Source organism: Apis laboriosa, unplaced genomic scaffold, assembly GCF_014066325.1.
Source record: "Apis laboriosa isolate Shangri-la unplaced genomic scaffold, ASM1406632v1 scaffold17_cov146, whole genome shotgun sequence".
NCBI lineage: Eukaryota > Metazoa > Arthropoda > Insecta > Hymenoptera > Apidae > Apis > Apis laboriosa.
Window position 1 is genome coordinate 2,109,604 of NW_025222181.1, and position 15,549 is coordinate 2,125,152.

The 15,549-nt window shown below is 39.6% G+C and overlaps 1 protein-coding gene across 1 annotated transcript in view; it reads left to right on the forward strand.

The window, feature by feature from the left end:
• The first annotated feature begins 9,990 nt into the window (after positions 1-9,990).
• Positions 9,991-15,549, forward strand: part of LOC122711626 (homeotic protein proboscipedia) — a 43,630-nt gene continuing 38,071 nt past the window's right edge. The window contains exon 1 of the mRNA XM_043930603.1: positions 9,991-10,513. Coding sequence (XP_043786538.1) covers positions 9,991-10,513 — 523 coding nt within the window. The remainder of the gene's footprint in view (positions 10,514-15,549) is intronic.

Below are 15,549 nucleotides of genomic sequence, written 5' to 3' on the forward strand. Positions count from 1 at the left end.
AATATTTTTATTACCACTGACCATCAACTTGGACTAAAATATAGTTCGATCCTATATAAGCTTCATAAGATTAAAGAGGTTAGGAATCATTTTAAAAAAGTCGCCATATTGGAAAAACTTTACATTTGGCCTCTGTCTTTGATTGAAATAAAGAACGAAGAAGGAAAGAATCATCGATTGGTTAATTTCTAAACTTACTATACATCCAATTATTTAATACTAGATTCATCGATTATATACCTTTTTTCACTGAAATCCGTCTTTTTGAAGGGTATATTAAAATGCAATATTTTTGTAAATTATTTAAAAAGATAAATTATTTAAAAATTTGTTATTTAATATTTGTAAATTATTTAAAAATTATTTAAAAGAATAACCATAATCCATAGATTTTTATTTACCGTTGTCTTCAATGTTTTATTGTAAACTCTATCTTGAATGTATACTTTCCATATATAATACTCTTTAGATTTAATGCAAATATAGTTAGACGAGAATCGAAGCTAATATTTCGTTCATAGTGATGGTCACTGCTTAATGTTCTCTGCTAATTGAAAGAGAAAATTCGAATTTTGTTTCCAGTGGTCTGTTTGTACAATAATCCAGGCATGGATGGCTACCAAATCTAAAAACAATTATAAAACACACGAACGGGGTTATATATGTTTTCGCGGTATTTTCTTCATTATCGACATCTTTTATTTCACTCTCGCTTTCAATATCTGAAATAATACGCATTCTTTTTCTTTTACGTATGTATGCAACGCGATAATTTTCGTTCCCACTGTCTTCAATTTTATTTATATTGTCAAACTCTTCCTCGCTTTCGTCTTCATTTATGCTCATGGTTATTCTTTTTTATCAATTCCACGTGTTTTCGAGACTTGCCCAATAATAATATAAACGCAAAAAAATATATTTTTTCGGATAGGTTTTGAAAATATCTTGAAAAATCTTCATTTAGAGAGTAAATTTTTTTTTTTTTTTTTACTGTTGAAATTATCTCTCACGTAAATCTATCTGTTTTATATAAAATAATAAGACAGATTCACTTACAAAAATCAATTTTTTCTCTCTGCAAAAATTCACCGTTCAAGGGATTATTCCTTATCATATCACAATTACAAACAACTTGTTCGATCATGTATTTATTGCTAATATAAATTAACCCGTCAAATTTTCATAAAAATTTTCGTACATAACATCTAGAAATAATAATATATAAATATATATTTGCTTTTAATAATATCATTAAAAAAACCAATATGTTTAAATGAATAATATTTGCACATTCAGCCTCTCTCTCTCTCTCTCTCTCNTTTTCATAAAAATTTTCGTACATAACATCTAGAAATAATAATATATAAATATATATTTGCTTTTAATAATATCATTAAAAAAACCAATATGTTTAAACGAATAATATTTGCACATTCAGCCTCTCTCTCTCTCTCTCTCTCTCGTCCAAGGCCACCAGTTTTCCAAAAGATCGATCGTCCAACACACGCAATCAGATGTATCGAGTTACCAAAACTAGCCATCTGAAAGCGTAACTCGACCAACGCTTCGTGACATCCATCTCGCTCCACTCTCGCATCTCTTTCATTTCGTTCCACACACTTTTGGAAACTAAAATAATCCTTCCTTCGAAAGCTAAGAAAGATTTCATATAAACAATAAACAACTCTCTGGCTGATGATTCTCTCTTAAATATTTATATACGGATGGATGGAAGCACGGAGATAACACTCGAGGAGGAGGAGGAGGAGGGAGAGGGGGCGAGCGAATTGGCCAGCGATTTTCTAGCTGGAAGAAATTGTTGGGGGGGCCGTCAGGTGGCAGCATAAAGGATTCATCGGTGGATTCGAGGAACGGAGGTGGTTATCGGGGCCAGGGCGCGCGAGTCCCGCGGGCTGAATATACAAATTTCCGCAATTATTCGCCAACTTACGACGTCATTATATTGCAATCTGGGGAACACCAACGTGGATAGACCGCCGAGTGATTTCGCCTAATATCAAACCGCGCTTTGCGATATCCCCTTCGTCCTCCCCTTCGCCTCGCAGGCCGCAATCGACTATGAATTTTCTACGAAAATTCTCGCTCACGAGCTTCTCTCCTCGAGAGAAGCTCGAGAAATTTGGAAATTCATATTTGTCTCGAATCGAGAATAGATAAAATTATTTATTAATATATAAATTTATATATTATATTTTATATATATTATATATATAAAATTATTTATTATATATTATATTATATTTTATATATATTATATATATATAAAATTATTTATTAATATATTAAATATATTATAATTGTTTTAATAAATTGTTTCTTTTGCAAACTACTTGTTGTTAAATTTTATTTAACGATGAGACGTTGAAGAAAAATGGAAACAATTTTGAATTTTTTAATCGATTAATAATAATTAATAATAATAATTATAATAATTAATATAATAATTATAATATAATAATTAATATAATAATTAATTATAATAATTAATAATAATAATAATTGAAAGAAGTGAACGAATAAGAAGATGGTGTTTTCGAGCCAAAAAAAAAAAAGGCAGCATCAACTTTGTTCCTGCTTTTCACGAGAATATATGTCGAGAATATATATCCGTGCGAATGGACGAATCCTCTCACTGTTTAGAAGAGAGATATTTAAAAAAAGTTTATCTACTCTTAATTATTTCAAATTATTTCAAATTATTCTTAATATTCTATCTTATTTATTATTTCTTATTTTAAATTATCTATATATTTATTTTATCCCCCCTCATCAAAAAGATATAATATAACATAATCCCGTTCCTGATAATATAAAAATTTTCACAAAGACCATTCGTCGATACATTCGCTCGAGAGGAAAGAAAAAACGAAGCCAGGAATAATACAAGACAAGGGAATCGGGTCATTAATTACCCTCCCCCGCTCATCACCGGGGCTCATCGAGTTCCATTAGCCGGTGCCTGGTCCACGTAATCGCTCCCAATTTATTTAATCGAATAAAGAAGGGGTTTTCCTCCGAGTTGGCGCGGAATGCGACACGGTATTCGCATTACGCAACACCGGCCCCGCGCCTCGCAAGCGACAAGTGCACGGTTAAGGTGGCCGGTTAAGGACAAAGGGGGGGAAGGGCATCCCGGTTTCCAGGGATTCGGCCACCTCCTCCCCCTCCCCCCAAACTTTCCCCGCAAAATCTCTCGAGCAACGGGAACGCTCCATTCTCCAACCGTTCTTCTTCCAACAGTTCTAATCGAATTTTAATTTTAATTTCGAGGCGGGGGAGGAGGGGGGGGGGCGCAATTTTTTTTAACAATTTATATTAAAATATTTATTAAATATTTTTTTTAAAAATACGCTGATCATCGAACGATCGATGTAATCCGTTGTAACTGCGCTGCTAACCACCTAATAATAATAATAATAATAATAATAAAATTTTTAATCTCAACCGATCGTAAGCTCGATCATAATTGGCAAAGATCATATGGTAACCACCTAATAATAATTTATTTTATTTTATAAAATATATATATTATATTTATTTTATAATTTTTTTAACATTTTTTTAATTTATATAAAATATTTATTAAATATTTTTTTAAAAATACCTTCATCATCGAACGATCGATGTAATCCGTTGTAACTGCGCTGCTAACCATCTAATAATATTAATAATAATAATAATAATAATAATAATAATAAAATTCTTAATCTCAAGCGATCATAAGCTCGATCATAATTGGGAAAGATCATATGGTGACTAATAATAATAATAAAATTTTTAATCTCAACCGACTAATAATAATAATAATAATAAAATTTGTAATCTTAACCAATCATAAGCTCGATCATAATTGGGAAAGATCATATGGTAACTAATAATAATAATAATAATAATAATAATAATAATAAAATTTTTAACCTCAACCGATCATATCGATCATAATTGGGAAAGATCATAGAGAGAAGTATAAGAATAAGAATTATTATTCCATTTCTTCCAAGCTCGAGCGCGCGACGAAAGCTCGGTTTCTCGTTATACGAAAGAATCGAGGAGGCGCGTTGTCCAGGGTTTTATAGCGGAGAGGCGGACGACCACCGCAAACGCACGCTGCACGAGTGAAAGAGAGAGAGAGAGAGAGAGAGAGAGAGAGAGAGAGAGGAAACGAAACCAAAGATTAATGCACTACACTTACTGGGGCAATTTGCGCCAAGTGTCGGCCCTACGACCTGCCTGCCCCTCCCCCTCCCCCTCCCCCTCCCCCGCCTAGATTTGTTCCGGCCTTCTCCTCCTCTCTCTCTCTCAACACACCCCGGAACCGGAATCCAGATCCATCCGGATAGATCCACCCCTCTCGAGGGAGCACGAGCTGTATTCGATCTTCTCGATCGTCGAATACAGCTTCTCAACAATATATCCTACTTCGAAATAGGAATGAGAATAGGGAAGAAATTTCTAATTTAACCCTCTGTCGCGCGAATTTTTTCGATTCGAAAGAAAATATATATATATATATATATAATCTCTTAAGAATGAATGTGTTCGTTCGAGAGATAAATAAATAAGTAAATAAATAATTCTTATTACTTGAAAAACATTGAAAAGAGTGTATGCAACAGAGGGGATGAATGCACTCGGAAGTTGGAATCGGAAGAACGTCACTAACCTTCCTCTAAATTTTTCGTGAAAGGAGGGTGGAAGAGGAGGAGGAGGAGGAGGAGGAGAGGGGGAGGCAGTTCTTGCGATTAGCGGGCGACTCTGCTAGGGGAAGGCTGAGGGAAGGTCTGAGGTTTTAATTAAGCATTCACTGCGGATGATATCGCATGCCTCTTTATACTTCATAGCGGCCAGATGTTGCCTGGCAGGGACCTTCCTTAAGGCCCTCTACACCCGTATAGAGAAGGAAGGAAGGAAGGAGCGGCGGTATTTCGCTTTTAATTATGCATGTTTAATTTGCTTGTATCCTTCCACCGGCGGTGGATACTCGAGCACACGTCCCCACCCCCCCCTCCTCCTCCTCTCTTGTGGAACACCCTACTGCTAATCTAATCTCTGGAGGCTGGAGGGAATTTTTCGAGAATTTTTCGAGAATTTTTCGAGAAATTATTTTTGAAACGTCCAAGAATTGGATCGATCGTCTATTATTTCTGAAGGGAGGAATTTCGAGAGTTTTTTGAAAATTTTTCGAAAATTATTTTTCCAAAGAAAGAAAAGGGGAAAAAATTTTTTCCGATACGCGAATACGCATCCCCCCTTCCTCCTTGTAGAACACCCTACTAATCTAATTCTAATCTAATAAGAGGGAATTTTCGAGAATTTTTCGAGAAATTACTTTTCCTTGAAAACGTCCAAGGATTGGATTGGATCGATCGTGTATTATTGTATGAATTTATAGAGATAAAGGGAGTTACTTTAAAGAAGCTGGAGGAAATTTCGAGAATTTTTCGAGAAATTATTTTTCCAAAGATCGGATTATCGATCGTGTATCGTTGAATGTATTAGAAATAAAAAGAGTTATTAGGAGGAATGATGATTTCAGGGACGAATTCAAAAAGAAAGGAAAGGGGAAAAATTTTTTTCCGATACGCAAGTACACATCCCCCTTTATAGAATACTCTAATCTAATCTCTGGAATTTTTCGAGAAATTATTTTTCGAAACGTTCAAGGATCGGATTATCGATTATCGTGTATTATTGTTTGAACGTATAAAGAGAAATTATTTTATTATATAAAGGGAGTTACTTTAAAGAGGAATGATGAATTTTCGAAAAATGTCGAAGAAGGGAAAGGGGAAAAAATCTAGAACATCCTATTAATTTCTGGAGGCTGGAGGGAATTTCGAGAATTTTTCGAAAATTATTTTTCCAAAGAAAGAAAAGGGAAAAAATTTTTTTCCAATACGCTAACACATATCCTCTCTTCTCCTCTTTGTGGAACACTTTAATCTAATTCTAATTTAATAAGAGGAAATTTTCGAGAATTTTTCGAGAAATTATTTTTCGAAACGTTCAAGAATCGGATTGGATCGATCCGATGTATCGTTGAATGTATAAAAATAAGAAGAGTTATTAGAAGGAATGATGATTTCAGGAACGAATTCAAAAAGAAAGGAAAGGGGAAAAAATTTTTTCCGATACGCGAGGCTTGTGGAACACACCCTACTAATCTAATCTCTGAAGGGAAATTTCGAGAATTTTTCGAGAAATTATTTTTCCAAAGATTATCGGATTATCGATCGTGTATCGTTGAATGCATAGAGAAAAAGAGAGAATTCGAAAAGAAAGTAAAGTAAAGGGGGGGAGGGGAATTTTCCAACGAAGATTATTACACGAGAAACAATAGAGAGAGAGAGCTTCCAGATCTTGGAAATTCCTAAAAGAGCTTGGACGTTTCCAACGGAAGGGGGGGGGGGGGGGGAGAGAAGGACGATTTTATTTGGAGCCTTTAACGAGTTCGCTTTTGCCTCGAAAACGGAGGGAGAAAGAAGGGGGGAGGTGGGGGGAGGGGGAAGGAAAAAGTTGGAAGGGTGTCGTGTTTCCAAGGGACGAAAACTTGGCCCGAAGGGAAGGACTCGTCCCGGTGATCCGGTGATTGACAGATCGTGCTAAAATGGCGACGAAAGATGGTTTATTTTTAATGGCGGATGCGAAAGAATACTTTTTTTTTTTTTTTTTTTNAACTTTATATATATATATATATATATTATATATATATATATATTATATCTTGACGAGAGGGGCGACGGTGTCAATATATATGCAAACGTCGACATAACGATCTATCGGTACGTAAATACATAAGAGGGTGCGAGGAGAAAAAGAGAAGAGGGGGGATGCAGTCTCGACGAGACTCGAGAGAGGGAGGGAGAGAGAGAGAAAAGTCGAAGCTTAATATAAAACTTCATTTCGCAATCGGTGGCAGACGGAGGAAGAAGAGGAGAAAAGAGAGAGAGAGAGAGAGAGAACTGACAGACGGAAAATTCCAGTACCGGTAAAAAGGGGTTCCTCGGCTGGAATCTCCCATTTTTCTAGTATTAAGCTTGCCCGTGAGATAAGATAAGAGCGCTCTGAACTCGCTCTTCGATATATATATATATACGAGAACGCGGCTCGATAGTGCAAAAAGAGAAAATTTCAACTCCTCGAAGGGAAAAGGGTGAAAGAAAACGGTGTCCAAGAAAAATTCCCTGTATTCCTTATTCCGAGATTCGAATAGATCACTAACCGATCGCTAATAAGTCAACTGAATTGAAAATTTTAAGTCAAAGTTATAATCCTGTACAAATCCGAAGGATGGAATTAGCTCTGCGAAGAATTGGACTTGAGTCTTCTCGAAACAAAGGCTAAGAGGATCACAGAATTAAGGGATAAGCCGTAAAGATAATCCGTCAAAGTAGAACTATATATATATATATGTATATTATAACAATTTTGTAAATTGTAAAGACGCGATAAAATATGAATATGTATATATATAAAAAAAGATAAAGAAAAGGAATAAATTAAGATTCATCTCAGGTGTAAATAAATAACGAGTCATAAAATATCGAGTCATAAAATAAATTTAAGAGGATTTCGAATCGATTCCTCGATTTACAAAGAAAGACCCCCTTGGAAGAAACTTTTCGTTCGTATATACATTTCGAGCATCCTTTCTATACATATATATATATATATATATATATATATATACTATATTCTTTCGCGGCGCGGGAAGAAAGAAGGGGGGGGCGAGGGGGGATGGGGGTCGAAGCAGCACGGTGGCGCGCGATGAAACTTTTAATAAATGGCGGAGTCGATATGAAGTATAGGACTTTGACATATCGTGTGTCTGTAATGTATAGTTAAATCTGGCGGCAGATGTGGCGACTGCTCGCCTACCCCTCTCTCTCTCTCTCTCTCTCCTCGCCCCCTATTCCGACTCTCACCCTTTCCCGTCCCTCTCGCTCCCGCTTCATTGAAAATTTCCCATTCTAATAGCTCCAAGTAGCGGATGTCTGGGAATTGTCCACTCGGAAGTTTGACAGTTTATAGTTACACGTAAAGGACAGGCTTGGAAGGATGGATTGATAAAAAAGAATAAGGAAAATTTCCCCCCTCCTCCTCCCCACAAACTCTTGGGCGAGCAGCGATATTTCGGGCTGCGACCGGAAAAAATCATCCTCATCTATCATTTTTCTTTTCTTTCTTTCTTTTCTTTTTTATACCACCACATACACAAACGTAGAGAGCAAAAGCTATACACGATTTTGCACGTGAGAGAAAATTCCATTCAAAAAACGTTACCTCATTTACTTACTCGCTTACTTACTACTGTCGCGTATACATACCTAGTAGCCGGGGGTATTATACCAATTTTTTTGCCGCACCGCACAAAAGTTTTCGATCAAACGGCTGTCCGAACGGGAGCTTCTCCACAAAGCGGTTCGTAGGGGGGTAATCTGTCATCGAAACTGTCCCATCCCTGAATCGTCCCCCCTCTCCTCTCTCTCTCTCTCTCTCTCTCCCCATTACATAATAATTTATAATAACAATATTCCTCCGAATATCATTCCTCGCCGAATCTTCCACACGGCGAAATAATATATCCACCGAGAAACGAAAATCCTTCCCAACTAGAAGAGAAGAGAGGGCCACAACACCGCGTGGCCGAGCACGTGAGAACTTCCCCTCCACGTGTCCTTTTCCTCTCGAAGCGGCGCGCTCGCGCGTCCCGCCCACGGTTGCGCCGGAATCCATGACCGCCCAAGTCGGCCTCGCGTGCTCCAACTGCACAGGGACAGGGAGAGGAAGGTAGGGGAGGGGAGGAGGGAGCGAGCGAGCGAGAGAAAGAGAGACTCGGCGGAGAGACTCGCGTTTGCATCGAAGGCCAGAATCGGCGCAAACACGGTCCGTTTCGGGTGCCCTGGCTGGCCGCGGGGTTCCGGTGCCCCGCCGAGGAGAGAAGCCCGTGTGGGCACCAGCCCGCCTACGCGGGCGGAGGGCCGTGCCTCGACCGCGGCGATACCGCCGCCCCATTGGTCGACCCGTTCTACTGGCGCCCGGTCACGTGACGCTCTCCCGCAACAGAGAGTGTGTGCGCGGCCCCTCCGCTACGGCGGGAGGGAACGAGACAGCAGTAACAACAGAGACACGCCACGGAGAACATTGGAGAGAAGGCGCGCGCGCGCGGCCTCTCTTTCCAACGGTGGATTTTATATTACGGGTCTCTCGGCCGCGAGATATCGCTCTCTCTCTCTCTCCCTCTCTCCGTTCGCCGCTTCCGCCTCTGCCGCTGCTCACCAGTCCGTGTCTCTCTCCGTCTCCCAACGGAGAGTAGGTTTAACCACCTCCTTCTCACCGCCTCGTCACCAGTCCACGTCACTCGGCTAGCGTGCAGCAGAGAGCGATCGCCGTGTGGGCTTCGCTCGACTCGGGTTCCGGGCCGATCGGGGAACACGAGTAACGCGGTACCGCGCGCGCCACGACATCGATCTGCCGATCCTCTTCTCTCTCTCTCTCTCTCTTCCTCTCCTTCTCTTTCTCTTCCTTTATCTGGTGAAAAAAGTGCGCGCTCTTCTTTGTGTGGATTTCTCGCGAATATATATATATATATTTTTTTTTTCTCTCTCTCTCTCTCTTACCCGAGATATTCCATCGGGATGTAGTGACAAGTAGAACCTTCTTGCCTGTGCTCGTCTCGTGTGATTCCCAGTGAACTCGAACCAAGCGACTACGAGGAGATTCTCTTCTCTCGTGCAAAGTGGTGTAGTACACATACATATATACATTTATATATATATACATTTATATATATATATGTATATATACATAGGTAGGTTAAATCTGTAAGTGTAAAGAGTAGTAAAAGAGTAAACCTTGCATAGAATATATATACATATATATATATATATATAGTTTATCGAAGAATATATATTTACACGTTATCGAGAGAAAGGAAGAAAGTAAAGAAGTGAGGGGGTGTAACGTTCGATGCGCGGCAAGCGGCAAGTTGGATTGCCGCCGCCGGAAGAGGAATTAGCGCAGCAGCAACAGCAAGAACAGGAGCAGGAGCAGCAGCGGAGGAGGCATCAGCTCGAGGCGTTGGTCCACGCGGGCAAGGAGGTTGCGAGCGTGAAGACGAGGCCGACGACACCCGTCCTGGCGAACGACGGAGGGGGTGGCTTCTGGCTGGCCACGGTGGCCGGGGGGCCTGGTGCCCCGCACGGGGCCCACCACCCGGCCATGGACCCGACGTGCGCCACCGCCGAGACGGGCTTCATCAACAGCCAACCCTCCATGGCCGAGTTCATGACCGCGTTGCCCCAGCTCGCGGCGGGCGACGCCGGCGGCCTCCAGCACTCGCCCGGGGCCGGGGGCTCCATCAGCCCCGCTTCCCACCATCCCGGTTACCACGCCATCATCGACCCCCACGGCGTCGCGGACCCCTCCGTCAACGTGCCCGAGTACCCGTGGATGAAGGAGAAGAAGACCACCAGGAAGAGCAATCAACAAGGTAAGCGAGAAATCCAGGTTTTCGATGGGTAGAGGGACAGATAGTAAGGTACATATGCTGGTAGAAATGGATTCGGTCGACGATCTCTTGTTGGCTGGTACTCTAGGATGTAGGAAGCGAGAGATGATTAATTTTTAATCCGCTCGTTATTTTTAAATCGAGTATGTATCGGACAGTGAGAATTTAAGATCGAAACAGTGATAATTATATATATATATATATATATATATATATGTTGATAGGGGATAAGAAACGATTCGATTAGTATTAGTGTTATTTTTGAATCGAGTATATATCGAACAGTGAAAATTGAAGAAACAAGTAGTGGAGAAATAATAAAAGGTATATATGTTGGTAGAAATGGATTCGATTAACGCTCTCGTTGGTGTTATTTCTTGGATCGAATATGAGAGTTTAAGATCGAAATAGGTAGGAATTCGATTAATACTCTTGTTAATGTTATTTTCAAATCGAGTATATATCGAACAGTTAATATATGTAGAAGGTTTCGATTAACATTCTTGTTAGTGTTACTCTTGTGTATATCGAACGATGAGAGTTTAAGATCGAAACAAATAGAAATAATCGATATATATGTTGGTAGAAGGCGAGAAATGATTCGATTAGTATTAGTGTTATTTTTAAATCGAACAGTGAAAATTTAGAAGATCGAAATAGGTAGTGGAGAAGCAATGACCGATATGTACGTTGGTAGAAATGGACTCGATTAACATTTTTGTTAATGTTATTCTTAAATTGAATATATATCGAATAAGAATAATATATTGAGAGTTAATATATTTGGATGTGAGAAATATATTCGATTAACACTTATGTTAGTGCTACTTTCAAATCGAGTATACATCGAACAGTGAAAATTTAAGAAACAAGTAGTGGAGAAGTAATAGAAGATATATATGTAGAAATGGATTCGATTAATAGTGTTGGATCGAGTGTATATCGAACAGTGAGAATTTAAAATCGAAACAGATAGGGATAATATATGTTGAAGACGAGAAATGATTATTAGTGTTATTTTTAAATCGAGTATGTATCGAGCAGTGAAAATTTAAGGTCGAAATAGATAGTGAAGAATTAACATTTTTGTTATTCTTAAATTGAATATATATCGAATAAGAATAATATATTTGGTAGGACGTGAGAAATGGATTCGATTAACACTTTTGTTAATGTTATTCTTCAATCGACTACATATATAAAGGGAGAAAATTTAAGATCGAAACTGGTAATGGAGAAATAATAATTTTAAAAGAAGGTAGAGTATATATCGAGCAGTGAGAATTTAAGATCGAAACAGGTAGTGATCGCTATATATATGTTGATAGAAATGGACTCGATTAACTCTTATTTTTAAATTGAATATAATAAGAATAATATATTGAGAATGCGAGAAATAGATTCGATTAACAGTCTTGTTAGTGTTATTCTTAATTATCGAATAAGAATAATACATTGAGAATGCAATAATAATGGATTCTTAAATCGAGTATAAATCGAAAATAAGATTAGTCGTCAAAACAGGTGGTAGTGAATACGTTGATGGAATATTGGATTCGATCAACCCTCTTGTTAGCTCTTGCATACTCTTAAATCGAAGGGTGAGATTGGCCACCTCAAATTTCTCGAATCGGCCATCCAATTCGAATTTCGAAGCCCCCATCGCTCGTATTTTGCAGGACTTTTCAACCCTTTTCAACCGAGTGTATGGGGAGAAAATCGTCCCTTCGCCGATCGCTCTCAACCCTCCTTCTCCTCCTTCCTCACTTTTCCATCCAATTGTTGTCCACTCCGTCCTGTGTTAATCCCCCTCCCCTTCCTCCCCTCTCTACGAAAAGCGCGGCGAGGAAATAATCCGACGAAAATCAACCCTTTTGACTCGAGCGAAACTCATCGCTCTTCAACATTCGTTCCGGGAAGATCGATGATTCCACGACGACATCTATCAACCACCTATTCATAAGAGCGTTTAGTCGTCTGTATACACTCGTAATGGAATAATAAATCAATTACTCGTGGCGAACACTCGATCGAGAATCCCTCCCTCTCTCTCTCTCTCTCTCTCTCTTTCTCGTATTTACACTCCTACCAATTTAAGGAAAATTAGAATCGGGTCAATTTTTAAATCGAAACGAAACGAGATATGAAACTCGTCCCCCGTGTTGGCAATCTCAATACGAGACTCAAAACTCCACGTATGATTCCACGGTCGCTCGATTCGATCCCGATCCGACAAGATCATCGCAAATGGACGGAGGCCGATTTCGTTTCACGGCCGACACCATTCGACAAATGGTGATGATGAAGCTACCGCGAGTCCTCCAAGAGAGTCGATTAACCACAGCCGCAGGATTCATCCTCCTGTTCCCTGTACACACTGTCCGTCCAGCGACACATTGCGGTTCGCCACGGGGTGTCCCGTTGTCCCGACGGCTAATGACGGCCAACGACCACTCCTCCTCCTCCTCCTCCTCCTCCTCCTTTCCTGCGGGCATCTGGGAGGCATCGTCGTGTCGTCACGTGCTAAGAAACCAACTCTCTTCTCCTCGTTTCCCCAACCGATTTCGGCAAACCGATTCAAATCGTCCTCCAAGTATTGGAAAAAGGGGAAATGGCCACATGCGGGTCCCTTCGACCAAGGAAAACCCTTTCAACGAGGGTTATGAATTATATATATATATATATGTTGGAGGGACGAGAGCGTTTAAAAGAAAAGGAATTCGAGTTTGTGTCTTCGAGCTGTGTGCGCTGTCCATTCGTTATGGTTTACTTAAGCCCAGTCGATTAGCTTTTTGATGGGAGGCCGAGGCGAGCATTTGCCAGCCATGCTTTGATGATAATAACGACTGTGTGGTCACGGTGCGCTGGATTTCCTCCAGAAAGAAGCCTCGTTTTTGCCCAGAATCGCTCTTCCCAGAGCAAAGGATCTCTCTTTCTCTGCGCGCGTGTGTGTGCGTGTGTACAGAGAGCGGGGTTTTAGAGATGGCCAACGCAACTTCCTGCCGTTGACCCGACCCTCTTCTTCGCAACCGTTCCGTTGTGCAACCGGAACCGGAGTGGTAATAAATCCGCGTATCGCGTTACCAAGGCATCGGTAATTGAAACGAACGTGTCGTCACCCTCCTCGTCCTCGTTCGCAAATTTCAACGATATTATTATTGGATAAACTTTATTAAAAAAAGAAAGCAATACCATACGTATATAAGTCCGCTTATCGCGTTACCAAGGCAACGGTAATTGAAACGTGTGTCGTGTGTTCTCATCTTTCTCGTCCTTGTTCGCAAATTTCATCCAACGATATTATTATTGGATAAACTTTATTAAAAAAAGGGAAAGGAATACTATATGTATATAAATCTGCTAATTGAAACGAACGTGTCATCACCCTCCTCGTCCTCGTTCGCAAATTTCAACGATATTATTATTGGATAAACTTTATTAAAAAAAGAAAGCAATACCATACGTATATAAGTCCGCTTATCTCGTTACCAAGGCAACGGTAACTGAAACGAATGGTAAATTGCGAATCGTAAAACGAATCGCAAATTTCGTCGAGAATAATTTCATCCAACGATATTATTATTGGATAAACGTTATTAAAGAAAGAAAGGAAAAGGGATGGATGGAGAGAGGGACAAAATCGCGATCCATTTTCCGCCAACTTGTTGGCTATTGTCGTCCCATCGAGGGCCGATAAATCTGGCCGGTTGGAGGAGGCTGGGTCGCGGTCGTTGGACGTGGCAAGGTCGTGAAAGGGTGGGCAAGTTTATAGGCATCTCCATTCATCGTTTTCGAAACGGTTGGCCCCGATCCGCGTGGAAAGTCCGCGGACTCGGTCACAGTGGGACACGGTTGGAAGATTAAGCGTTCGGCGGGAAGGTTAACCAGCCGTTGGCCGGGCGGTAACACGCGGAATCATCTGTAAATTGAGCCCGGGGCCAACGGGAGAGAGGCGTCGGGACGGCCATAACTCACGTGACTCCGTCCTCTCTCTATCTATCTATCTATCTCTTTCTCTTCGCATCCCTTTGGCCGCGTTTTCCTGGAACGTACGCCCTCCTCTTATCTCACGCTTCAACGTTTTCGTGGTGAATTTTTGCCACGTTGGAATTTTATACGAAGAAGTTGGAAGGGAGAGAGAGAGGAGAATTAAAATTTTTGGTTTTAATTTTTCGATAATAATAATAAAGGTAAAGTTTTTTAGATCGTTCCTTGTTGTTTGGGTTTGTTTCAAACGAGAAGAAATTTCTTCTTGGGAAACTTTCTCTCCTTGATACGATTGTCGTTATTTCTCTCTGTGGATCGCGATTTCGTAGATAGAGGAAAGAGGGAAATATCGAGTTCTGAATCTGGGGAATTGTTTTTCTGAAGGTTTTAATTAAATTAATTGTAGTTTATTCGACAATTTTCAATGCAAAAATTTTATATTAATCGTACGTTATTCGATTGGAATTCACTTCGCATCGCTTAATTTTTAACTATACCTTGTCCTATCCCTCGAAATCAATCGCGATCTTAAATTAATCGTACTTTGAAATTCACTTCAAGCCATATTTCTCATACGCAATAATCTGGTCAGAACCTCCAAAAAATCATTGATTCTTCGATAATAGTACAAACTTTATCTTGTGCTAAGTCAAAATAAATGATACTATCAAAATGACTTGTTCTATCAAATGAACACCACGATCTTAAATTAATCGTATTTTATTCGATTGGAATTCGTGGCTACATTTCAAGATATATAAGACATAAGATCATCCAATCATCTCAAAAAATCATTAATTTTTAACTTTACCAAGTCTTGTCTTATCCTTCAAAATTAACTATATTCTTGAATTTGTATTTTGAAATTCACTTCAAGCTATAAGATATTTCTCATACACAATATTCTGCTCAAATGATCCAATCGTCAGTGTCTCAAAAAATCATTAATTTTTAACTTTACCAAGTCTTGTCTTATCCTTCAACTACATTCTAATTGTATTTTGAAATTCAAGCTATAAGATATTTCTCAT